Here is a 26405-nt window from a genome sequence, read left to right as displayed (position 1 = left end):
CAATGTCATTGTTTTAGTGTTCGCATGTCATCTACTGCATGCAGATGAGTTCAACTTTTTCCCCTAAAACAAATGAAAAAGGAAATTAATTGAGCCATTATTCAAGGAATGCTGAGAGCAACACCGGCAGTCACATGATTGTACTCTTGAAAAGCTTATGAGAATCAAAGAGCACTTAATGCAGAGATACATCTTTTACATCTAACTGCACTCTCAAAGGCTGAAGTCAGATTGCAGTTAATAGCTCATGGTTATAGGGTTCCCTGGGAGTACTTTGCAATTTTGTGACAACTGCAGATTCCTTGAGCAAACCAGTGCTTTAAGTGTCATTTGGAAAAACCACAACAATTTAGTTAATCGTTTAATGGTAGAGGAATATGGTACTGGCAGATCTATGTCCCTTTAACTTCTAAAAAGTCAATTTACATGAACATCTAACAGTTTTAATTTTGTCTCCAGTCAAAACAACAATCTTATTAGGCAATTAAAACAACTATTCAAAAAACACAAAAGTATAAATGTCTCTACAAAAGAGTGACTAATACTGAAAATACAACAGTGATTATGAAAGGGGAAAATGATTCTTACATGCCCACAATTTGGTACCAAAAACTGTAATGACAGGAAAGGTCAACAAATCACAATTTGAAATATTTTTACACAAGATTCACTTTTGTATTTTAGTGTTCTCTCTTGAATGGAGCCATTCTCATAAGAGTCTATAGTACATAGTAAAAGAACAAAAGATGCTCTGGTTTACAAAAAAAAAAAAAGATAAAAAAGAGGGACATCCTTATGTTTCCTGAAATATTCTTTCTGAATTATTAATGAAAATGTCTGATTTCAATTCAGTGATGAGTAGGCAACGGAGTGCTGGTTTATGACACAGTGTAATTAATGTCTTTGTGATGTTATTGAGGAGAATGTCCATGGCACCACAAAACTGTCCTTGGTTTGTTGAAAGTGGTTGCATAGTCAAGCTCCTTTGATATTTTTAAGTTGTGTTAAAAAAAAGCAAAGAGAAAAAATATATAAAAGAACACACCAAATCCACTTGTTTCACAAGTAATAGCAACCTCAGTTCAGGCTCTCTAGTTATTCTGGAATACCTCATTTTCCTGAACCTGCACAGCTCTATACGTTCACTCACATGCAGAAAAAGATTTGAGAATGTACATACAGTACACATGTTGTTCGCAAACCTCCACATACACACAGAGAAGCAAGACTGTGTCCAGTTTTTATCCAAATATTCCATGCTATCATAGGGCCAATGGAAACTTCTTCATGGGTCAATTCTTTATGGATTTGCGAGCCCAAAACGAATGGAACCGCAGACTTAGATAAGTCAAGATAAAAAGATATCCAGCACTGGGTTTCATTAGTTTGCAACGTCAGGGTAAAAACTCTTTCGCTCATTTATGCACAAAGCAAGAAATATTTCCCTGGGTGAGTCTGTTGGGGGACCAGTGTTACTCTCTCCCTGGGACTGCTTTAGTCTGAGTCATTTTTACACACACAGCTACACTCCTCATGGTGCTCCAGGGGGACATCCGTTAGAGTCTTTTGCAGCCGCCGACCCCCTGCCCTGTGTTTCAGCATCAGAACCTGCACAAGCAGAGACAAATATAGAGACAGATGGAGATAAACACACACACGCTCATACACACAGAAATGATTTAAGCACTCATAACATCACATCACTTCATTTAAACCCAATGAGTCTCATTCACTAACCATGTGTACATAAAAATCATGATTTAACAACGAATTTGCACTACATTATTTCTGAATTCTAGAATCAACTCAAAACAAGTGTGCTAAAAGGTACTAAATATATTTAAATATATATATATATATATATATATAGCTATTATATCTTATATTATAAATTACAGAAATATTTAAATGATAAACAGATATAGTCGAAATATTTATATACATATACACACACACACATATACATATATATGACAGACCCTACAGACAGTAAATCCTTATTATAGTGGTATACCTCTTTGATATGAAACAATGTGAAATAATCAGCATCACAACAAGGTTAAGATTGTAGACTGTAAATGGCAGAAATGTTATGTGAGATGCATCTTTTTTATGCATATAAGAACACTTGCACACAGTTATTAGTAAATGAAACTTAATACGTGAAATGTAGAGTGTAACAGAAGGCCTTCTGTTCTGTGCTATACCTCATGGTATTTTTTGGCCACTTTGGTGGGAGAGCACTGGCAATCATAGCAGTTGTGAGAGCAGCATGCACAGTTCCCTCCACAGCGCTTCACCAGCAGGCAGCTGGGCCAGAAGATGGCGTCCGTCCTTTTCAACTCCTCACGCAATGAGACGGAGAAGTTCCGTGGAGTGCAACTGTAAAGCCGTACCTCCTCACGAAGCAGGTTCAGGTCCACCACTCCTGCTCAGACAAAAATAGTCAGCAGCAGGTTTAAAAAAAAAAAAGGTTCCAGTATTTAATTTGACTCAAAGCACTTCTAAATACAGGATCTTCACCTCTGGATTTCTTTTGGTGGAAGAATGATTTGCCCACCACCTGCCAGGTAGGCTTGTAGAGGTCATCCATGTCCACCTGCCAGCGATCCGGCTCCAGGTATTTCATCACTTCCTCCATCGTGCTGAATCCAGCAACAGCTTCACTCAGAGCATCCACATTCTGCATCCACGCAGGCATCACTGCAGGGGCCTCATGCTCTGACTGTCTCTGAACAGTAAACAAAACAAACAAACAAGAAATCAGTAGTACTGAAGCCACTCCAAACGGGTCATTTCATTTTAAACAGGTGATTTTAAAAATGTTCCACAGAAGTCTTAGAAGTTTATTTATTGTTTAATGCTTTTTAATTTCACACAATTAGCTGTGATATGTGAAGAAAACAAGGTAAGTATCACTTAAGCGCAGACTGAGCATAATTAAGTAACTGAAAATTAATAATAATTAAGGAGAAACTGAAATTATATATCAATGTATTATGAGTTTTTATAATGCAGAAAATACTAGAAATGAAATTAGCCTTTTCAAGATGAAAGATTTTCCCCAAATTAATATATAAACAGAATAAAATTAACTTTTTAAACTCATACAGACATAACATATGATATTGAAAACTTTATCTATCTATCTATCTATCTATCTATCTATCTATCTGTCTATATGTCTATCTATCTATCTGTCTGTCTGTCTGTCTGGGATTTCCCCCCCCTGAAATAATATATATTAGAATAACATTTACTTAAAATCATATACATAAATAACATTTTATTTCCGCCCCCCCCCAAACCATCAGAAGATAACAAATGCGATTTTGTATTACTAAATTACCAGTTAATAAGGGAATGCATAGTTTTGCTTGAGTTAATGTTTAACATTGGCTCATGCACAGAATCAATTAACCAGTCCCCAAACAGCTTCACCCTGTTTGAACTCGAACACACAATTAAAAATGTATGCCAGGGCAGCAACACTGATACCTATGGTGTTGGGCAACCTGCAGGAAGCTACATTTCTGCACTCAGTTCAACTCTGCTCCACTGCCTCAGGTGCTGTGGGATCTGTCAACATGTCCTTTTTCCAGCAGCTTAATTCAAGCATACTAACATAACCCCCCTATGAATGACACGTTCAATGCTGCATTCTAAAACCAGGTAACAAGTGAGGAGTGAGTTGGCACGGTTACCACTGTGTAAAGGACAAGGTGTCAATGGAAGGACTGTGATTTTCTACTGTGATAAAAAAAATGTATTGCTACCGTGAACAAAGCGGTAAATGAGGTCACCAAGACTGACTGATTGAGGGCAAGCACTGGGAATAATGCAGTGCCAACCTGTTTGTCAGTACAAGAATACTGTATGTGGAGTAAACTTAGGCGTCCCACAGAGGGGACGGGTGACAGTTAAAGGGTTAAGGAATTAAAACATACTTTAGTATTCCTTAGTTTGATGTAACTAAAATATTTTATTGGAAGAAACCCAAATATATACTTAAAAATGAATGTGATGAGTGAAAGCACCAGATATCTCAAAATAAAACAAAGACAACAAGTGTTTCATTGCCTTATCTTCATTACTGCACGCAAAAACAAAGACTGCGACTAGCTTAGTGAGATTTACAAATGCATGACTCTTATGAGCCACTTATTTTATTGTCATTTGAATTGTTCAAGGTGACCCATTTGAATCATTCTAATGAACACTTGAATTATCATCTGACTCGCTGAATAGCAAGTCACTATAACTTCCACTCATGCCTGACGTGAACTAATATTATAGTGTTGTGTACTTTAATATATCTTAAGTCATAATTCACTGGAGATGTAAATCAGCTGCATACATCAAAATGTTTTTAATCATTTTTTTTTTTTGTAAGCTCTGGAGCAGTTAAAATGACCTCCTAAAAACTTGTACATTCAGCTATCCTTCAATACAGAAAGCTGGCCTCCAGTTTTGGCATCGGTCAGCAGTGGGGAATGGAAACCATTAACAGCTTGTGAATGTGAGGCAGTCTTTCAATCTGTCAATTAAAGATCCTCTGAGCCCTGGACTATAAAGCCAGAGCCAAGCATCCCTACCGAAGTGGATATAACAGCGCTTGTGCAACCTTCGCTCACAAGATAAAACAAAAGAAATTCAGGAGAATTTCAGACTTAAAACATGAAATCATGCATTTAAATTCAACATATTAAAAGAAACAAATGACAATTTAATACTTTCCCCAAACCTTAGATCTCTACTACAGGTATAAAGACTTTAAAATGAATCAGTCACTCAGTAACTGATGTCATTACAGAAATGCAATATTCACAGTAAGACATTCATGTCATCATATTTCATAACTGATGCATTGATTAAAGCCAAATTATAATCCGCAAAATTATGGCCTCATTTATGTTCTGTAGCCTGACAATATGATGTTTCAAATGGTGTTGGTTGTAGGTTTCTGGCTACAAGGAAACAAGGAAAATGGCTTAACAGATGGACATGAGCGCACAGACTCAGATGTCTGCCAGTAGCCTGTCAGAACACACATGAGAGCAGACAGCTCTCAGCTCTGTAGAAAACCAAATAACAGTGCAGAGGTCTCACTCAAAAATTTGGGTGATTCACTGTGGATGTTACTTGTTGAAGGCCAAGATTGGTGGCATGCCAATCATACACAGTGGTTGTAAGAAGAGGAGAAGAGAAATTAAGTGACTGGAAGGTCTCACTCAAAAATTTGGGTGATTCACTGTGGATGTTACTTGGTGAAGGCCAAGATTGGTGGCATGCCAATCATACACAGTGGTTGTAAGAAGAGGAGAAGAGAAATTAAGTGACTGGAGTCATTTTCACACATCTAAATCTGAATTTTGAATAGACATTGTATTTGAAATGATACGCCTTATGTAATTCAGTAATCCTTGTGGTTGTCCTGAACTAATGCTGCTGAGAAGAAAGATCCGGCCAACAAAACCATCATCTACAATTACTTCAAAAACAAGTGGCAACTAAAAAAGGTTCTTACACACAAGTGCATACTGTGCTCACACTGCATGTTAAACTCGTTCTTTTGAAGAGAAGCAGTTCCTAATTTAAAATGTTCATAAAAAAACCTGTCCTGAACTTAGTTTGGCCTCAGCAACCATGTCCCACTTTTGGTGCCTATGAAACCTGTTACTCTGCTTGGAAAGAAACATCTCTTGCCTTTGTTCTAGACTATTTTGGTAAATTTAATGGCAGTAAAGATTGTACAAAGCCAGTGGCAATCTGTAAGCACACGCACAAGGCATTCAAGGAGGAAAACATCTATGAAATCCAGCTGGGAGCTAAAAGCAGCAGTCTAGTTCCTCTGATTTTCGTGAGAATCACAATTTTTTTCTTATTTCCAGAGCTAGGTGCTGTTTTAATGACCTCTTCCCTCAACCCCTAACCAGCTCCCAAAGTCTCTTCTTGAGAATCGCAGCTGGGGCTCATTTTCCCCCTTCTCTCTGTGGTAGTGGTGAAGGGGAGTGATTGCTTGTTTAAACAGAAAGCGCAGGGGTGTCCCCGTGATCCCGGTTTTCCAGTAGCTGAGGTTGACCACAGAGAAACAGAATTCGGCTGTTCCAGTATGGCAGCCCATTGCCACTGCGTACAAAGCCAACAGCCAGCCAGCTAGGCCACTAATTTCCTCAAGCTGCATCATAAGAGGGAACGAATGCAGAACTTTCAAGCAGAAGATCTGAAGCACTCATTTAGCTTAGCATCAATAGACGGGGAAAAAACCTGAGCTATAAATACAGGTAGAGTAAAGACTATAATAACATGAGAAGTGCACTGGATCTGGGAACAGTCAGGCGAATTAACAGTTCCACATACCACATTCCAACATACTCTGAAATTGTATTTTTGTGTTTGCCTGGCATTTAACAATGTATCATGCATATGCTCACATTTGTAATGTCAAGATAGCACACAACCACAATAATTGTAGGACTGTAAAGCAATGTTTCATTAAAAGAGCAAAAAAACTTATTTTTGGTTTGTTGAAGACCTTCTGCCACACACTCCCTGACATTTTATGGTAAGACAATATTTCAAACAATTTGACTCAAACAGGCGCACAGCACAACACTCAAGATGTAACTCCTGACCACAAGTCTCCTGAATACAAATGCTTTAGTGAGCAAGAAAACAAAGAATGTGCAATGTGAGTCAGGGCTGGAATTGTAGGTTCCAGCTCAACATCCTCCTCCACAAACACTATAAATAGAGCTTGATTCAGCCACAACTTCTCTGATGCGAGCTCAGTGTCCAGAAACCAGCTATAACACACCACCTCCTCTGAAATAATAGAGCACTGCTCAAAGAAAAACACACCACCTAGTATAAAGAGTAGAGAATGTACCCATTTACACATCATTATACATGCAAGCATACTTCATTTTATATCTGAAAGCCAGAAATGAACGTCATCTAGGGAAAAATCCCTAAAAATAACTAAACTAAAAAGCACCATTTCCATGCAACTGATCTGTGCCATTGTTAGAAGATCTCCTTAAAGCCAAACCGATGTCCTTTTACTGTTGTCAGTTTTGGAGCCAGAGATGAGCTAAAACAATTTCATGCATTTCCACCCCAGAAAAGGCCGGAAAAACGGGCTCTTTACTGGCACTTACCAGAGAACTGTTCAGCGGCTAGGAAGTTGGGATAAAGTCCAGACCACAAAAAGATTTAAAAAAGGACAACAACTCAGTCTTGCAAGAAGGAAACAAAACAAAAATTGACCACACTAAACTAAACAGTCCCAATTCTAAATCAAAGAATTTCACTACTGTTCAGATTTTTGGGGCCAGTACGATTTTTAAAAAGTTGATTGAAGTTGAAAATGATTGAAAGAAGTCTCTTATGCTCAAAAAGGCTGCATTTATTTGATCAAAATACAGTAAAATCAGTAATATTGTTAAATATTACACTAACAAAAAACAAACAAACAAAAAACTGTTTTCTATTTGAATATATGAATATATTTTAAAATGTAATTTATTCCTGTGAAGGCAAAGTTGGATTATTTGATGAATACTAAGTCCAAAAGATCAGCATTTATTTTTCAAATAGAAATCTTTTGCAATGTAACAGTCACTTTTGATAAATTTAATGCATCCTTGATGAATAAAATAATTAATTTCTTAAAAAAAACAAAAAAACAAACTTACTGACCCCAAAACCTTTCAACAGTAGTGTATAACTTTGTGACTGATTATTAAAATATGCTCTCAAAACTCCCCAAGACTCTTAAAGTGATGACAGTGATGGGCAATATTTTTGTTGGTAGGTAATGTAGTAGCACTGTTACATCATTCAGGTCTCAAATCAGCGGAAATGCAGGCCGTCCCACAGAGGGGACGGGTGACAGTTAAAGGGTTAAGGAATTAAAACATACTTTAGTATTCCTTAGTTTGATGTAACTAAAATATTTTATTGGAAGAAACCCCAATATATACTTAAAAATGAATGTGATGAGTGAAAGCACCAGATATCTCAAAATAAAACAAAGACAACAAGTGTTTCATTGCCTTATCTTCATTACTGCACGCAAAAACAAAGACTGCGACTAGCTTAGTGAGATTTACAAATGCATGACTCTTATGAGCCACTTATTTTATTGTCATTTGAATTGTTCAAGGTGACCCATTTGAATCATTCTAATGAACACTTGAATTATCATCTGACTCGCTGAATAGCAAGTCACTATAACTTCCACTCATGCCTGACGTGAACTAATATTATAGTGTTGTGTACTTTAATATATCTTAAGTCATAATTCACTGGAGATGTAAATCAGCTGCATACATCAAAATGTTTTTAATCATTTTTTTTTTTTGTAAGCTCTGGAGCAGTTAAAATGACCTCCTAAAAACTTGTACATTCAGCTATCCTTCAATACAGAAAGCTGGCCTCCAGTTTTGGCATCGGTCAGCAGTGGGGAATGGAAACCATTAACAGCTTGTGAATGTGAGGCAGTCTTTCAATCTGTCAATTAAAGATCCTCTGAGCCCTGGACTATAAAGCCAGAGCCAAGCATCCCTACCGAAGTGTATATAACAGCGCTTGTGCAACCTTCGCTCACAAGATAAAACAAAAGAAATTCAGGAGAATTTCAGACTTAAAACATGAAATCATGCATTTAAATTCAACATATTAAAAGAAACAAATGACAATTTAATACTTTCCCCAAACCTTAGATCTCTACTACAGGTATAAAGACTTTAAAATGAATCAGTCACTCAGTAACTGATGTCATTACAGAAATGCAATATTCACAGTAAGACATTCATGTCATCATATTTCATAACTGATGCATTGATTAAAGCCAAATTATAATCCGCAAAATTATGGCCTCATTTATGTTCTGTAGCCTGACAATATGATGTTTCAAATGGTGTTGGTTGTAGGTTTCTGGCTACAAGGAAACAAGGAAAATGGCTTAACAGATGGACATGAGCGCACAGACTCAGATGTCTGCCAGTAGCCTGTCAGAACACACATGAGAGCAGACAGCTCTCAGCTCTGTAGAAAACCAAATAACAGTGCAGAGGTCTCACTCAAAAATTTGGGTGATTCACTGTGGATGTTACTTGTTGAAGGCCAAGATTGGTGGCATGCCAATCATACACAGTGGTTGTAAGAAGAGGAGAAGAGAAATTAAGTGACTGGAGACTGGAGTCATTTTCACACATCTAAATCTGAATTTTGAATAGACATTGTATTTGAAATGATACGCCTTATGTAATTCAGTAATCCTTGTGGTTGTCCTGAACTAATGCTGCTGAGAAGAAAGATCCGGCCAACAAAACCATCATCTACAATTACTTCAAAAACAAGTGGCAACTAAAAAAGGTTCTTACACACAAGTGCATACTGTGCTCACACTGCATGTTAAACTCGTTCTTTTGAAGAGAAGCAGTTCCTAATTTAAAATGTTCATAAAAAAACCTGTCCTGAACTTAGTTTGGCCTCAGCAACCATGTCCCACTTTTGGTGCCTATGAAACCTGTTACTCTGCTTGGAAAGAAACATCTCTTGCCTTTGTTCTAGACTATTTTGGTAAATTTAATGGCAGTAAAGATTGTACAAAGCCAGTGGCAATCTGTAAGCACACGCACAAGGCATTCAAGGAGGAAAACATCTATGAAATCCAGCTGGGAGCTAAAAGCAGCAGTCTAGTTCCTTTGACTTTCGTGAGAATCACAATTTTTTTCTTATTTCCAGAGCTAGGTGCTGTTTTAATGACCTCTTCCCTCAACCCCTAACCAGCTCCCAAAGTCTCTTCTTGAGAATCGCAGCTGGGGCTCATTTTCCCCCTTCTCTCTGTGGTAGTGGTGAAGGGGAGTGATTGCTTGTTTAAACAGAAAGCGCAGGGGTGTCCCCGTGATCCCGGGTTTCCAGTAGCTGAGGTTGACCACAGAGAAACAGAATTCGGCTGTTCCAGTATGGCAGCCCATTGCCACTGCGTACAAAGCCAACAGCCAGCCAGCTAGGCCACTAATTTCCTCAAGCTGCATCATAAGAGGGAACGAATGCAGAACTTTCAAGCAGAAGATCTGAAGCACTCATTTAGCTTAGCATCAATAGACGGGGAAAAAACCTGAGCTATAAATACAGGTAGAGTAAAGACTATAATAACATGAGAAGTGCACTGGATCTGGGAACAGTCAGGCGAATTAACAGTTCCACATACCACATTCCAACATACTCTGAAATTGTATTTTTGTGTTTGCCTGGCATTTAACAATGTATCATGCATATGCTCACATTTGTAATGTCAAGATAGCACACAACCACAATAATTGTAGGACTGTAAAGCAATGTTTCATTAAAAGAGCAAAAAAACTTATTTTTGGTTTGTTGAAGACCTTCTGCCACACACTCCCTGACATTTTATGGTAAGACAATATTTCAAACAATTTGACTCAAACAGGCGCACAGCACAACACTCAAGATGTAACTCCTGACCACAAGTCTCCTGAATACAAATGCTTTAGTGAGCAAGAAAACAAAGAATGTGCAATGTGAGTCAGGGCTGGAATTGTAGGTTCCAGCTCAACATCCTCCTCCACAAACACTATAAATAGAGCTTGATTCAGCCACAACTTCTCTGATGCGAGCTCAGTGTCCAGAAACCAGCTATAACACACCACCTCCTCTGAAATAATAGAGCACTGCTCAAAGAAAAACACACCACCTAGTATAAAGAGTAGAGAATGTACCCATTTACACATCATTATACATGCAAGCATACTTCATTTTATATCTGAAAGCCAGAAATGAACGTCATCTAGGGAAAAATCCCTAAAAATAACTAAACTAAAAAGCACCATTTCCATGCAACTGATCTGTGCCATTGTTAGAAGATCTCCTTAAAGCCAAACCGATGTCCTTTTACTGTTGTCAGTTTTGGAGCCAGAGATGAGCTAAAACAATTTCATGCATTTCCACCCCAGAAAAGGCCGGAAAAACGGGCTCTTTACTGGCACTTACCAGAGAACTGTTCAGCGGCTAGGAAGTTGGGATAAAGTCCAGACCACAAAAAGATTTAAAAAAGGACAACAACTCAGTCTTGCAAGAAGGAAACAAAACAAAAATTGACCACACTAAACTAAACAGTCCCAATTCTAAATCAAAGAATTTCACTACTGTTCAGATTTTTGGGGCCAGTACGAATTTTAAAAAGTTGATTGAAGTTGAAAATGATTGAAAGAAGTCTCTTATGCTCAAAAAGGCTGCATTTATTTGATCAAAATACAGTAAAATCAGTAATATTGTTAAATATTACACTAACAAAAAACAAACAAACAAAAAACTGTTTTCTATTTGAATATATGAATATATTTTCAAATGTAATTTATTCCTGTGAAGGCACTGTTCAGCGGCTAGGAAGTTGGGATAAAGTCCAGACCACAAAAAGATTTAAAAAAGGACAACAACTCAGTCTTGCAAGAAGGAAACAAAACAAAAATTGACCACACTAAACTAAACAGTCCCAATTCTAAATCAAAGAATTTCACTACTGTTCAGATTTTTGGGGCCAGTACGAATTTTAAAAAGTTGATTGAAGTTGAAAATGATTGAAAGAAGTCTCTTATGCTCAAAAAGGCTGCATTTATTTGATCAAAATACAGTAAAATCAGTAATATTGTGAAATATTACACTAACAAAAAACAAACAAACAAAAAACTGTTTTCTATTTGAATATATGAATATATTTTAAAATGTAATTTATTCCTGTGAAGGCAAAGTTGGATTATTTGATGAATACTAAGTCCAAAAGATCAGCATTTATTTTTCAAATAGAAATCTTTTGCAATGTAACAGTCACTTTTGATAAATTTAATGCATCCTTGATGAATAAAATAATTAATTTCTTAAAAAAAACAAAAAAACAATCTTACTGACCCCAAAACCTTTCAACAGTAGTGTATAACTTTGTGACTGATTATTAAAATATGCTCTCAAAACTCCCCAAGACTCTTAAAGTGATGACAGTGATGGGCAATATTTTTGTTGGTAGGTAATGTAGTAGCACTGTTACATCATTCAGGTCTCAAATCAGCGGAAATGCAGGCCAGGTCAGAAAAATAACTACAGATCAGCATCAGCACTTTCAATAGAAAAGCAGTATGAGATCTGAAGGAAATGGCATATGGAAATGCCATATGTTTTTCTTTTCTTTGAAAAGAAAATCCACAGCCACATTTGTCCTGTCTAATTTTAGTGGCCTATCTCACCACAATCAACACTAAAATAATTACGTTTCAGCAGAATAGATGCAGCCATTATCTATCAGGAGATAAAGCACACCTTTGTTCACTGGAAAACAACGACAGCAATTTTCGAGCAATGTTGCAAAGCGTTCAGACACGCTCTAAAGCCTCAGTAAACAAATGCAAGGGAAAGTGGAGTCATAAAACTTTGACAGGCATCACACATCAAAGCCAAGCATGTCTATTAAATAGTTTCAGGGGAATAATCCTTTTCAAATGTGCCGAGTGATGCCTGTCAGGGTGTAAATTAAAGGGAGGAAACTGAACCACGGCCAAGGTGGAAAACACCGTAGCCCGCCCCACTGTGGTTTTCACCACCACAAGAAGTGAAACATTGAGGAGAAGGTCTCTAAGGTAGGAATATGATTATAACTTGAAATTTCCAACTTAATAAGTGCCATTGAAGGTTGCCAGGTCATTTCAGAGGAAGGGATGGTGAATACAGCAACAGATGCATTGTAATAAAATGGGAGTATGTTTTAGTTCTCAGTATTTCTTTTTTTTTTAAGTACATACAGCATCTCTTCAACTTTTTAAGTGTCTCTATGCAGCAAAGCTCACTGAATTTCTCATAAACATCTAATTATACTTTGCACACTGTGTATTTAAGTTCATCAGGTGGAGAAATAATATAGTACATGGCCATTAGGGATTAACAAAATGTGTTCAGTAAAAACACAACTAGCCCTCTCAGTAAATGCTGCATAAGCATTGCATGAGCAAGAATGTGGCACATGAGTCGTTCCTTACCTGTTGAAGCAAAGAGTAACGGATGCAGAATCCTGGGTCCGAGGGAAAATATTCATCAGAGACGAAGCGGATCAGGATCTGGTTCCCCTTTGATACCTGGGGCCCTGGAACCATCTCTGAGCCACACCAACGACCCAACACCATGCCTCCGACAGGTTCCTCCACCTCCACATAATCATACCTACAACAGCAAAACACACCATTTTATGACAAGAGATTCATCAGTCACTAGCATTGCTGTCCTTTTTACATTCATCTTTGATGATCTCATCATAAACAGTTGGGCAAGACAGATCGGCACTTGTGGCCTTTTATGAGTGAATTTCAAGAGAAAGGATCTCTGCTTTTGTGACAACAAGCCACACCAACGACCCAACACCATGCCTCCGACAGGTTCCTCCACCTCCACATAATCATACCTACAACAGCAAAACACACCATTTTATGACAAGAGATTCATCAGTCACTAGCATTGCTGTCCTTTTTACATTCATCTTTGATGATCTCATCATAAACCGTTGGGCAAGACAGATCGGCACTTGTGGCCTTTTATGAGTGAATTTCAAGAGAAAGGATCTCTGATTTTGTGACAACAAGCAATTATGAACAATAAAACACAAAAAGTTAATTGTTTTAGTCATGATCCTATATAAACAGTCATTTGGATACATGTCATTAGTTGTTGATGTGAAACAATCAGAGGTGCATTTACGAATGTGGTTTAACTGATTGCATGTCAAAACATTTTGAAAGCTGTTTACATTTGCATTTAGCACTGTCTAGTTGGGATTGGATTAGCCAAAATCATCTACACTATTGTTCAAAAGTTCAGGGTCAGTGAGATTTCAAAGAAATTTACACTTACTCAGAATGTATGCATCAAATTGATCAATAGTGACAGTAAGAAACATTAATAATGTTACAAAATATTTCCATTTCAAATAAATGCTGCTATTTTGAGCTTTCTATTAATCAAAGAATCATGGGGAAAAAAGTATAACGTTTCTACAAAAACAAACAACACAACTGTTTTCAACGATGATGATAAGAAAAGTTTCTTAAGCATCAAATCAGCATATTAGAATGATTTCTGAAGGATCATGTGGCACTGTAGACTAGAGTAGTGGCTGGTGAAAATATAATTTTTTTTTATTATTTAATATTTAAATATTGTAATAGCATTTCACAGTATTACAGCTTCTATTGTATTTCTGATCAAATAAATACAGCCTTGGTGAGCATAAGTGAGCATGACTTCTTTCAAAAACACAAACAATCCCAGACTTGAACAGTAGTGTATATATTCATATTCAGAACATATTCAGAATAACTTTGCATTGTTTTATCAAATCAGCACAAGGAGACTTGAAGGTTGAGTGTAATTTTTCATTTTTGGTTCTGAGTGTTAAGACCACTTTGTGTGTGTGTGTGTGTGTGTCACATCTTGTCTGCAGAGACACTTTCATCCGATCGATTTTTGAAGGCAGCATAGATGTATCCTTCGCTACCTATGATATCCCACAATCCTGTCTGTTCAATTCTGTGATAGTTAAGCTAAAAAAAACTTCTGATGTCATTTCTAGCAAGGAAATAGTACTGTAGTAATTAAAATCTTTTTTTTACCAAAGCTTTCCCTATTTAGTTATAGATCATTTAACTGCTATGCTGCCTCAGATGTCTGTCTGAAATCAGTTTTGGGTGGTATCTTTGTGCACAAATGCTGCTTTCAAAGTCATTGACTGATAGGGCAGCGAGGCAACAATTCAGCTGCCTATAAGCAGACGCAGCCCCTATCAGATGTACAGGCTCATGACAGGAGCCCAGAGGAGGGGCGTGACATCAGTCTCGCCAGCAGCATGCGACAATGCGCACCTGATGCTAACTGTGCCTCATGACCATTGCCATAAATCCAGCATCATGTCCTTCATGTTGGCCACCAGCTCCTGTCACATGCCTGGACACAGGGAAACGACTGGCGAGAGATGATGTGTCAGGAGGTTAACTATATAGTTCTGTCACAACTATATAGTTAATTCATCACTGTCTCCTATATCATTCCAGTGTGAGGGAAGGCTAATGCATCTAAGTGTAGGTCTAATGCTTTGAGGGGCTCCACAGGGAACTATGGCAATGAAGCTATTTACAGACACACTATTAAACACAGACATTCAAAAAAGGCAGTGAGGAAAGATGGGAAAAGTAAAGAGAGGAAAAAATGGAAGGAGAAGGATACTGAGAAAAATTGAGCTAAAACGCTTGGGAGAAAGTGAAGAGTGAATACGATTAAATGAGAACTACGGACATGTAAGCTCATAAATTATATTTATCTGTATTTGATCTCAAGTTAATATGCTAACGCATTATAGGCTTTTCATAAGTTACAATAGCCGTGACCTAGAAATCCATTCTCACAAGCATTTAATGAACTGATGTAGGATCTCTGTCTTCGAACGGACCAGGAAAATACATATAGTCAAATTGGTAATACACACTGACATTAACTTCTCGCTGGCCGAGAAACTGATAGAGTGTAAACTATCAAATTTGAAATCAGTTTAATCAGGTGGACCTCGAATTTTCAGATTCGAGTCCTTTTAAAACCTGAATGAATTAATAATAATTAATTCCCTTACAAATGGTTAATTTCATTACACTGAATAAGCTACGAACCGAAGCATGGCTAAATGTATCATCTCAATCACCTTTATGGCACTGCGGTCCACAGAGACCATGACAGCTAAGTCTATCTATTATTATGACGTCTAAAAACATATTAGATTCTGGGACTACTCAGGTATCCCAAATTAGCGCTCAGCTGAAGAATTGTTTTGTACTACACCTACTTCAATCACATTTAATCAAGTGATATAAAATGAAACTTTTTATTTCAAAAACAGCACAAATTTAACTGGTTATAGAGTATATTTTCAATACAAGTATTGTAACGCACCTCTATACAAAAGTTCCCATACAGCAAATTTATGTACTGACACAGGGGGAAATTTTCTAAGAATGAACAGCACCTTCTGAAATAATAGCATCTTTTATTTAAACTGTCTATAAACTAATAATTGCTATAGTGCCCTGTTCACTAAAGGAATTATGGTAAAGATGCTTATAAAAAAGTTGTTTTCCCAATCTGATTGCTATTTGCAGAGGGCAAACAAAAAAACAAAAAATGGACACAAGGCCACACACACACACACACACACACACATGCACAACATAAGTGCATGTATAATAAAAAAGTGGTAAAATCAATTTGCATTGGGTACAAGTGGGTTAAAAAAATCTTACCTTTTCTGAAGGATCAAGTGACAGTGAAGACTGGAATAATAGTTGATTTTTAACTTACATTTTAAAATATATTAGAATAGAAAAAAAAAGAAGAAAAAAAAAAAACACCTGGATAAACTGGATTCCAGTTTTTGCGTTGAAGTACCACATGCTGAAGTGGCGCAACTTAATGAACTCACCCATTATGTCTCATGGCCTTCTTTCAGGCCCTAAATTACAGTCTTTGATGCAATTTGACCTGAACACAGTGGCCTGAGCAAGGAAATGAAAAAAAACAGCAGTGTTGAAGTTGTGTTATTCCTGCCTGTATGGCCTCAATGCTCCTGCTGTGTTCAGTAAAGGCTGGTTTCAGTGGCCGCAGCCAAAGCCTGGTACTAATCATTTGATTGGACAGGAATACATTCCCTTTCCTTCCACTTGCCAGCACAGCCATTTGGCTTTCTGGAGTCATTGTTTAATCTTTGCCCAGCCTGACACTAATGCTTCAAACCACATTCAATAAAAACAGCACAGGTCGTCACGCACTGCACTAAAAAAAAACAAAAAAAACTTACTGGTTAAACGAACATTGAATCCCTGATTTTCTAACACATCCAGCTTTGATTTCCTCAAAGCCAGTCAACAGAGCAAAAAGCCTGAGGGCTGAAAGCTCTCTGATGAATCTGTGCAGATAGATACACCTGTAGATGTATAAGAAAAATCATTAAGTGCAAACTGCGATGCAAAGCAATAAATATCTTGGGCTCACAAAATAAAATGACATATACATATATAAACTGCGATTAGCCAAAATTAAATGTTAAGTCAACATCACACATTAGCTAATAAATACAACATGCTATCAATGTTCACTCTGCCTGTGCTTCTGTTCTACCTAAGAAGACTCGACTCGTCTCTTCCCAGTGACACTTGTGGCAGATGGCTCATCAATAATGTAATGTGATTTCACTATTACCAGGTTTACATGCATACATTCACTCCACAGAAATTAAAGTAGGACAGATGAAAGAGCCACAGATATCTTTTAGAAAATATAGCACAGCGACATATAAACTGCAATTAGCCAAAAGTAAATGTTGTCAACATCACACATTAGCTAATGAATACAACATACTATCCATGTTTCACTCTGTCTGCGTTTCTGTTCTAGCTCAGAAGACCACAAAGCAGAGGGGTTCACCTCATCCCAGTGACACTCGAGGCAGATGGCTCATCAATAATGTAATGTGATTTCACTATTACCAGGTTTACATGCATACATTCACTCCACAGAAGTTAAAGTAGGACAGATGAAAGAGCCACAGATATCTTTTAGAAAATATGGCACAGCATCAGAAAACAAACACTGGGTGTCTTGAGTCTTTTTAACAACAGAATGTTCATACAGAATGCTTAAAAACAAGCCACAATGAGATTTTAGCTAACAGTGCATGTTGCAAACCAACAACACTTTATAAGCTTAATCATTCTCTGTTATTAAAATGAATGCAAACAATGTTAAGTAATCACATTAGATAAATAGTGCTATAGATTATGGCAAAATATATTAATACAATACTATTACAATTTAAAAATATTTAAGAATACATTAAATAGAAAACAGTTTTTTTTATTTCTGTGATGGCAAAGCTGATTTTTCAGCAGCCATTATTCCAGTCTTCAGTGTCACATGATCATTCAGAAATCATTCTGATATGCTGATTTGCTGTTTAAGAAACATTTCTTAACATTATTATCAATGTTGAAAACAGTTGCGCTGCTTAGTTTTATGGAAACCAAGATACATTTTTTCCCCAAGATTCTTAGTTTTTTTCCAAGATTCTCAGATGAATATAGAAGTTAAAAAGAACAGCATTTTTTCGAAATAGAAATCTTGTCACATTATAAATGTCTTACTGTCACTTTTGATCAATTTAATGAATGCTTGCTGAATTGATGAATTTCTTAAAAAAAAAAAAATCTCACTGACCCCAAACTGTCGAATGGTAGTGTGCTCCATAACCAAAATAAATAAATTAAAAAAAATTCTCCCTCAGCATGGTTTATCCATATCCAACTTCAGAAGACAACAGAGACACTTATTACACAAAATGTTAATTAAATATTGGTGCTTTTTGTGAATTATTTAAGTCCACAGTTTGAGAAACTCTCCTAGATTAGATTTATTCTATTACAATTCAGTCTGCAGAGTTAAAAAAAATTTCATTATCTATCACCATATACCTCAATGAAAAATACTCTTGTACATGACAATGTACTGGTGATCACAATTCCTAATTGCAGTGATGACTGAATCTTATTTCTTATTCCCTTTCAACACCCTTCGGCTTTCCATCAAAGACAGAACCAACATTGTAAAAGTACAAAAGTAGTACAGAAAATCTGGCCCAGTTTTCTCATCAGTCTGAACAAACATACAGGATGATGAGAGTTGTCTGTAGTGGCCTATAGGCTCTGGGCTGGAGGCAGTGTGATAGGATTCAGCATGCAGCTTTATTACAGTTTATTCCAGCCAAGTTGCTTTGATTCAATCCAAACAGAAGAGGCTTTTTTCTTCATTAACTGGCATAAGATCATCATACCAATGTGTATTAATTCCTTTACTGCTTTTCAGTATGTGGTTGCTCTAATTATTTAACCTGTTAGCGTTCCACTGTACTGCCCGCAGTATACTGGAATGCTAAGGGGTAAAAAAAAAAAAAAAGGAGGACAGCATGGACGTTATGCTAAGGGATAAGTTGCATGGCTACCTTATAGAGAGAGAGAGAGAGAGAGTTTGTACATCACTTGTACAAAGATGACTTAAATAATGATTTATTTGGTATGGTATGAGTGGAATGTTTGCCTACGAGGAGACTCTTTTGGTTGTTATACCTTTAATTCTTTTCTTGGTAACAGTACTGTAGATTATTTCATCACAGACATTGATCAAGTGCATCTCAGAGCATTCACAGTCAGTCCTCAAACACCTCTGTCAGACCACTGTAAAATTACAATCTAAAACGAACTCAAAACAATGAAATATGCAGACAGCCCTCTCAGTTACTACGGCTATATCAATCCTACAAATGGACAAAAACAGCAAAGAAAACATCTCAGGTTCAGCAAATAGATAGATAGACAGACAGACAGACAGAGAGCGAGAGAGCTCTCAAAACTATGAAATATGCAGACAGCCCTCTCAGTTACTAAAGCTGCATCAATCCTACAAATGGACAAAAAACAGCAAAGAAAATTATCAAAGTGCAATAGAAAGTCAAACTATCAAATTACTATTGGACAAATTTATAATTAACACATATCCACAAAATAAAGTAGGCATAAATCTGGCACTAGAGGACATTACAGATATATTCCACCAATCAGCATGCATGTGCAATTTGAAAAAATCATCAAAAAGAAAACTAAAAAACACCAATGAAACGTGATTTGACAATGAGTGTAAAATAATTAGAACGACAGTACGAAATCTTTCAAATAAAAAACACAGAGATCCTGACAACCAAGAACTCCGCCTTCATATCATAGAAGCTCTTAAAGTGTACAAACAAACTCTAAAAGCAAAAAAGGAAGAGCATACAGAACAATTATTTCAAACAATGGAGGAATCAATAAATACCAATAACTTTTGGAACAATTGGAACACTCTCTATAGACCACAAAAGGAAGAATTGGCCATTCAAAATGAGAACATATGGAGGACACACTTTGAAAATCTGTACAAAACAACTGAAACAAATCCTGCTCGAAATGAAATAAAAACCTAATTAGAAATCCTGAAAGAAAAAAATAAAGACAATCAGAATCCCCTGGATTTTCCAATCACAGTAATGAGCTAACAGACAGACTACATGCACTAAAACCCAACAAGGCATGTGGCATTGAAGGAATATTGAATGAAGGAAAAATATTCTGTTCGATTATTAACACAAGATTACAAAACTTTCTCAAAACCCACAAAATCTTGGAAAAAAGTCAAATTGGATTCCTGCCCAAACACAGAACATCTGACCACATTTATACCCTCCACACTATCATTGATAAACATGTACACCAAAACAAAACCAAAATCTTTGCTTGCTTTATCGATTTTGAAAAAGCTTTTGATTCAATCTGGCATGAAGGACTCTTTCTAAAACTACTGGAAAATGGGATTGGAGGGAAAACTTTTGATTTAATCAGCACCATGTATAAAAACAATACATGTGCTGTAAAAATAGGGAATAATCGAACAGAATTTTTCTCTCAACAACGAGGAGTTAGACAAGGTTGCCCATTGAGCCCCACTCTGTTTAACATTTATATAAATGAATTAGCCAAAGAATTAAACAATTCGACTGCCCCCGGCCCAAGCCTAACTGAATCAGAAATCAAATGTCTCCTCTATGCAGATGATTTAGTCATTCTGTCAAAAACAAAAGAGGGACTACAACAGCTCCTCGACATCATAGAGACATTCAGTCAAACATGGGCTCTTAAAATCAACCTCGCAAAAACAAAAATAATGATTTTTCAAAAGAGACCCAGGTGTAAGGAACATAAACACACTTTCAGAGCGGGAAACCAGGTCCTCCAACACACCCATGAATACAGCTATCTGGGACTAAAAATCAGCTCAACAGGGAACTTCAATCTGGCTGTGAATGAACTGAAAGCAAAGGCACTGAGAGTCTTCTACATGATCAAAAATACAATTCAATTTGAAATTCCAATTCAAACCTGGCTAAAAATCCTAAAAGCAATAATCGAACCAATCGCTCTTTATGGCAGTGAGATATGGGGACCCCTAAAAACCCAATATTTCTCCAAATGGGAAAAAGAAGAAATTGAAATTATGCATACCCAAATTTGTAAGAACATCTTAAAAGTTAACAGAGCAACCCCAAACAACTTGTGCAGAGCTGAATTAGGACAATACCCATTATTAATTAATATTCAAAAGAGAGCTGTGAAATTCCTGCAGCACCTGAAATGCAGTGATCCGAGCTCTTACCAGGCTGAAGCCCTGCAGTGGCAGGAGCAGAATCTGCAGAAGAGCACCCTTTTACAGCAGGTACTCAAACTACACTCAAACCAGCACAGCCCAAATCACACAGTTACAAAAACAAAATTACATTGCCTATTGGAAAGATGCTACTAAAATACAAAAGAAGATGGAGCTGTATTTACACCTGAAAAGAGACTACGAACCATCAGAATACCTGAGCTGTATTTACACCTGAAAAGAGACTACAAACCATCAGAATACCTGAGCTGTGTAAAAGATCACAAATTAAGAAAGACACTAACAAAATACAGAGAGTGAGTGATCACTGTCTGGCTATAGAGAGAGGATTGCACAGACAGAGATGGCAGCCACGAGAATAGAGACTATGTTCACTGTGGAAAAAGAGGAACATTTCTTACTGCACTGTGATTACTACCACTACATTAGAGCTGCATATTTCCCCAATTTCCAACAAATTAAACCAAATTTTATGGCATTACCAAAAGCATTAAAATTGAGTCACATTTTAGGGGAAAATTCCATAATGATCACAACAGCAGCAAGATATGTATCAGCCTGTCACAAACTGACTGTCAGCCAGTGGACAAAACTGAAGCAAGATCATTTCTTACATGTTGTACTGTTGTGCATCACTTGTACAAACATGACTTAAATAATGATTTATTGCTGGTGCAATCATACAGACCCAGTCACTGCATGGCTGCAAGGTATATAAAACATACGACACAAACACACACACAAACTCTTTTCCAGGTCAAATACATTTCCTCAAGGCCACATCCTATGATTTAAACAAAGTAGACAAGCAAGCACAGATTTATAGCATCATTGTTGGAAATTAGGAAAGGGTTCTGTCCTATTATGTTCACCTATCTGTTTAATATGTCTATGGGCAGGGAATAAAGCTTATTTATACTTTTAAGTCAACATATAAAAAATAATGGATGCTGTTTACTTTATACACCTTCCTGTGAATATTTAATCCATGTTAAAACTACTGTGTTTTCCTCACTTAAGCCACACATGCTATTGGATAATGTTTAACAAAAGGCAAAAGCTATAGACATTAGCATTAGACATTAGAATATCATTATATCTAACTACATTTGCAACATTACACCCACGTTTTACCATCCAACCATCTCTTGATGGACAAAAGACATTTCTTCTCACTGAATATCAGAAACATTAGGGAAGTAAAATGGGTTGCAAATTGCAATTTGTTGACTTTAAGAGATAGAAGACTAATATCTTGAATCGGTAACACTGCTTTTAAAATCAGGACTAGAGGACAAAAGGGTCCATTAAAGGAACTGTTTACCCAAAATTAAATCACTTGCTCACCAATGGATCCACTGCAGTGAATGGGTGCCATAAAAATGATCGTCCAAACAGCTGATAAAAACAACACAATAATCCACAAGTAATTCACATGACTCCAGTCCATCAATTAGAGCTGCATATTTCCCCAATTTCCAACAAATTAAACCAAATTTTATGGCATTACCAAAAGCATTAAAATTGAGTCACATTTTAGGGGAAAATTCCATAATGATCACAACAGCAGCAAGATATGTATCAGCCTGTCACAAACTGACTGTCAGCCAGTGGACAAAACTGAAGCAAGATCATTTCTTACATGTTGTACTGTTGTGCATCACTTGTACAAACATGACTTAAATAATGATTTATTGCTGGTGCAATCATACAGACCCAGTCACTGCATGGCTGCAAGGTATATAAAACATACGACACAAACACACACACAAACTCTTTTCCAGGTCAAATACATTTCCTCAAGGCCACATCCTATGATTTAAACAAAGTAGACAAGCAAGCACAGATTTATAGCATCATTGTTGGAAATTAGGAAAGGGTTCTGTCCTATTATGTTCACCTATCTGTTTAATATGTCTATGGGCAGGGAATAAAGCTTATTTATACTTTTAAGTCAACATATAAAAAATAATGGATGCTGTTTACTTTATACACCTTCCTGTGAATATTTAATCCATGTTAAAACTACTGTGTTTTCCTCACTTAAGCCACACATGCTATTGGATAATGTTTAACAAAAGGCAAAAGCTATAGACATTAGCATTAGACATTAGAATATCATTATATCTAACTACATTTGCAACATTACACCCACGTTTTACCATCCAACCATCTCTTGATGGACAAAAGACATTTCTTCTCACTGAATATCAGAAACATTAGGGAAGTAAAATGGGTTGCAAATTGCAATTTGTTGACTTTAAGAGATAGAAGACTAATATCTTGAATCGGTAACACTGCTTTTAAAATCAGGACTAGAGGACAAAAGGGTCCATTAAAGGAACTGTTTACCCAAAATTAAATCACTTGCTCACCAATGGATCCACTGCAGTGAATGGGTGCCATAAAAATGATCGTCCAAACAGCTGATAAAAACAACACAATAATCCACAAGTAATTCACATGACTCCAGTCCATCAATTAACAATTTGTGAAGTGAAAAGCTGCATGTAAGAAACAAATCAATCAATAAAACATTTTAACTTTAAACCGTTGCTTCTAGGTAAAACAGCTCTATCCATAATATTGCCTTCTCTTGAAAAAGAAAAAAAAAAATGCATAGAGATATATGCACAGATCAAGCACAGCCAAAAACAGTTCTAAACAAATATGCTGGTGGATTTTAAAGTGAGAGGACAACAGAGGATGGACTTTTTCACGGGAGGAAGTGATAGTATGGATTGTGGATTTGTATTTTATTTATTTTTTTACGGTTTAAAGTTAAAATGCCTTGATGTACTTTTTTCTAACAAACTGTTCACTTCACAAGGCTTGATGGCACCCATTCACTGCAGATGATCCATTGGTGAGCAAGTGATGTAATGCTAACTTTCTCCAAATCTGTTCCAATGACCCAAAGATCCACCCTCAGGCCATCCAAGATGCAGATGAGTAAATTTCAGCAAATTTTCATTTTTGGGTGAACTATTTCTTTAACCAAAATGGTGTTAATGTGCAGTTAACAAGAAGCCACTAGGAGGCGCTACACATATAGCTGACAAGACTCCAGAGGTTTGCTAATAAATGTGTATGAAAACACATTATGTAATTGATTGTTGACAAGAAATAAAACTATACTGATTTACTCTAAGCACAAGATCACTGTATGTCACAAATCATTTCACACATAAGGCTTTCAGACAATGAAGAACCTTTCAGAGGTAATGTGCACAAGTCAATAGGGCATTAATTAAGACAAAATATGCTAGAAAAACATTATTATTTATCAATAATTGGCAGAGGTCTACAATAACTTTTTCCATATGAAACCGTCAGCTATGTGAAGGTCATCATCTAGATTCTGGGAAGCAGAAATGCACAGATGTGCACATCTGCAATCGATTGCACTATACAGCAAAACAGAGGCATGGACAGAGGCCTGGAAGGAAGGAAGGAAAGCTAGTCTGTAATTGAAAGGGCCTTTAATGTGGATTGGCTGGCTGGGCTGTGTGTGACCTACACTGTGTGTGAGTGTACGTCTACGATCGTATGCTTCTCCAGAATCTCAAACAGATGCTATGGAGTTACATAGGAGACTAGGAACTAAATATGCACAAAGTAGAAAGGGCTGTTCTTTATCTCATCGTATCAGTCAAGGAAAAAAATAAATATATAACTGAACATAATCACTCTAGGGGTGGGCTTTTCATTATTCATCAGCCTTCTTGCAGCACAGCCAATCTCCCAAATGGCCTCTTTCGACTCTAAATCTTAAAAAATGGACTCAGTCACAACAAGCACATACATCTCCACATACACTTATACTACTGCATTGTATATGGGTGCTTTATCTTAGGTCTGACCCTGTCAAGAGAGTGCAATGGATGCCTGATGCTGTGTTTAGTAGCGCTGATTTGTCGCATAACGCTAAGCAAATATTTGAGCACCTGAAATGAAATGCTTGGGAATTTTTCAAGCTCTCAAATCTTCTAAATCTCCTCCTCTCTACAGTTTTGGTTCAGCCTTGATGCTATACTGCAACCCACCAGTTTAAATCAACTGCCAGCTTTGACTTGTACTAGACAGTCACAGCCCTGAAGAACCATTTAAAAAAAAAAAATGTTTAATTTGTCAGATACCACAGAAACATGGCATTTCTGAAATGTAAAATTAAAATTTAAGTGCTGAGTCCATATGAGTCGTGATGATTACCTAAACAGTCTTATGAATTAAATAGAAACAGTTTACAAATTAAAATGAATATTAATAAATATAAAACAAACAAATAAATAAATTTTAAATAGTATCAGTTTACAAATTAAAATATGAAAAATAAATCAAATAAAATATAAATAAGAAAAATAAATCAAATAAAATATAAATAAATGAAAATCAATAGTAGACCAGTTTTACAGATTAAAAAAAAATAAAAAAAAACAGGATAAATGTACATTTTCCAATAATTTTCCAACTTAAGTACCACCTTCATGAAATGACAACCCTCCTCCCCCAAAAAATTAAACCGTGAGATGCAACGCAACTGTCAAAAATGTTGGAAAATAAACCAATAATACAGTGTGAATAATAATAATGATAATAATGGACTGCATGTTTAAAGATATGAAGAAAAAAAATATGTTGACTTCTAAAGCTACTTTTTGTAAATGTATCTGTTTGATTTACTCATCTACCACAATAAATGTCTTTAATTGTCTTCATTTACTCATTTATTCTCTGTCTCCTAAATTATTCTTCTTTTATTCTCTGTCTTCTACATCTGCATGTTAAGTATTGTCCATCTCTACTGTGCATGTGAGGTCTAGTCAGTGACCAAAGGGTCAGGGTCTCTTACTTGCAAACGCCGTCCTCGGCGTCCTCCAGACCAAAGCGAGGATCAAAGGTCAGCTGGATCCTGGAACTTTCTGTGACTGCCACCAGCCGCCACACTATAACTGTATTCCGGGGATAAGTGTTGGGAAAGTCAGGACTTTGAATAATTCCATCCCCAGTGACACTGAGGACCTTCTCGTGTTGAGACTCATGCACTC

At 36.7% G+C, this 26405-nt stretch overlaps 1 protein-coding gene across 1 annotated transcript; it reads right to left on the bottom strand.

Annotated features, from left to right (window-relative positions):
* Window positions 1-264: 264 nt before the first annotated feature.
* On the bottom strand, window positions 265-26405 carry LOC107673893 (platelet-derived growth factor C-like; the record flags this gene model as incomplete). Its single annotated transcript, XM_016467704.1, has 5 exons — window positions 265-1608; window positions 2208-2428; window positions 2524-2731; window positions 13056-13236; window positions 26210-26405. Coding segments are annotated over 5 exons (920 nt in total), but the record flags the coding sequence as incomplete, so codon positions are not given.

Source organism: Sinocyclocheilus anshuiensis, unplaced genomic scaffold (assembly GCF_001515605.1).
Source record: "Sinocyclocheilus anshuiensis isolate Anshui unplaced genomic scaffold, SAMN03320099.WGS_v1.1 scaffold1351, whole genome shotgun sequence".
In the NCBI taxonomy this organism is placed as follows: Eukaryota; Metazoa; Chordata; class Actinopteri; order Cypriniformes; family Cyprinidae; genus Sinocyclocheilus; species Sinocyclocheilus anshuiensis.
This window is presented reverse-complemented; position numbering and strand designations above follow the sequence as displayed.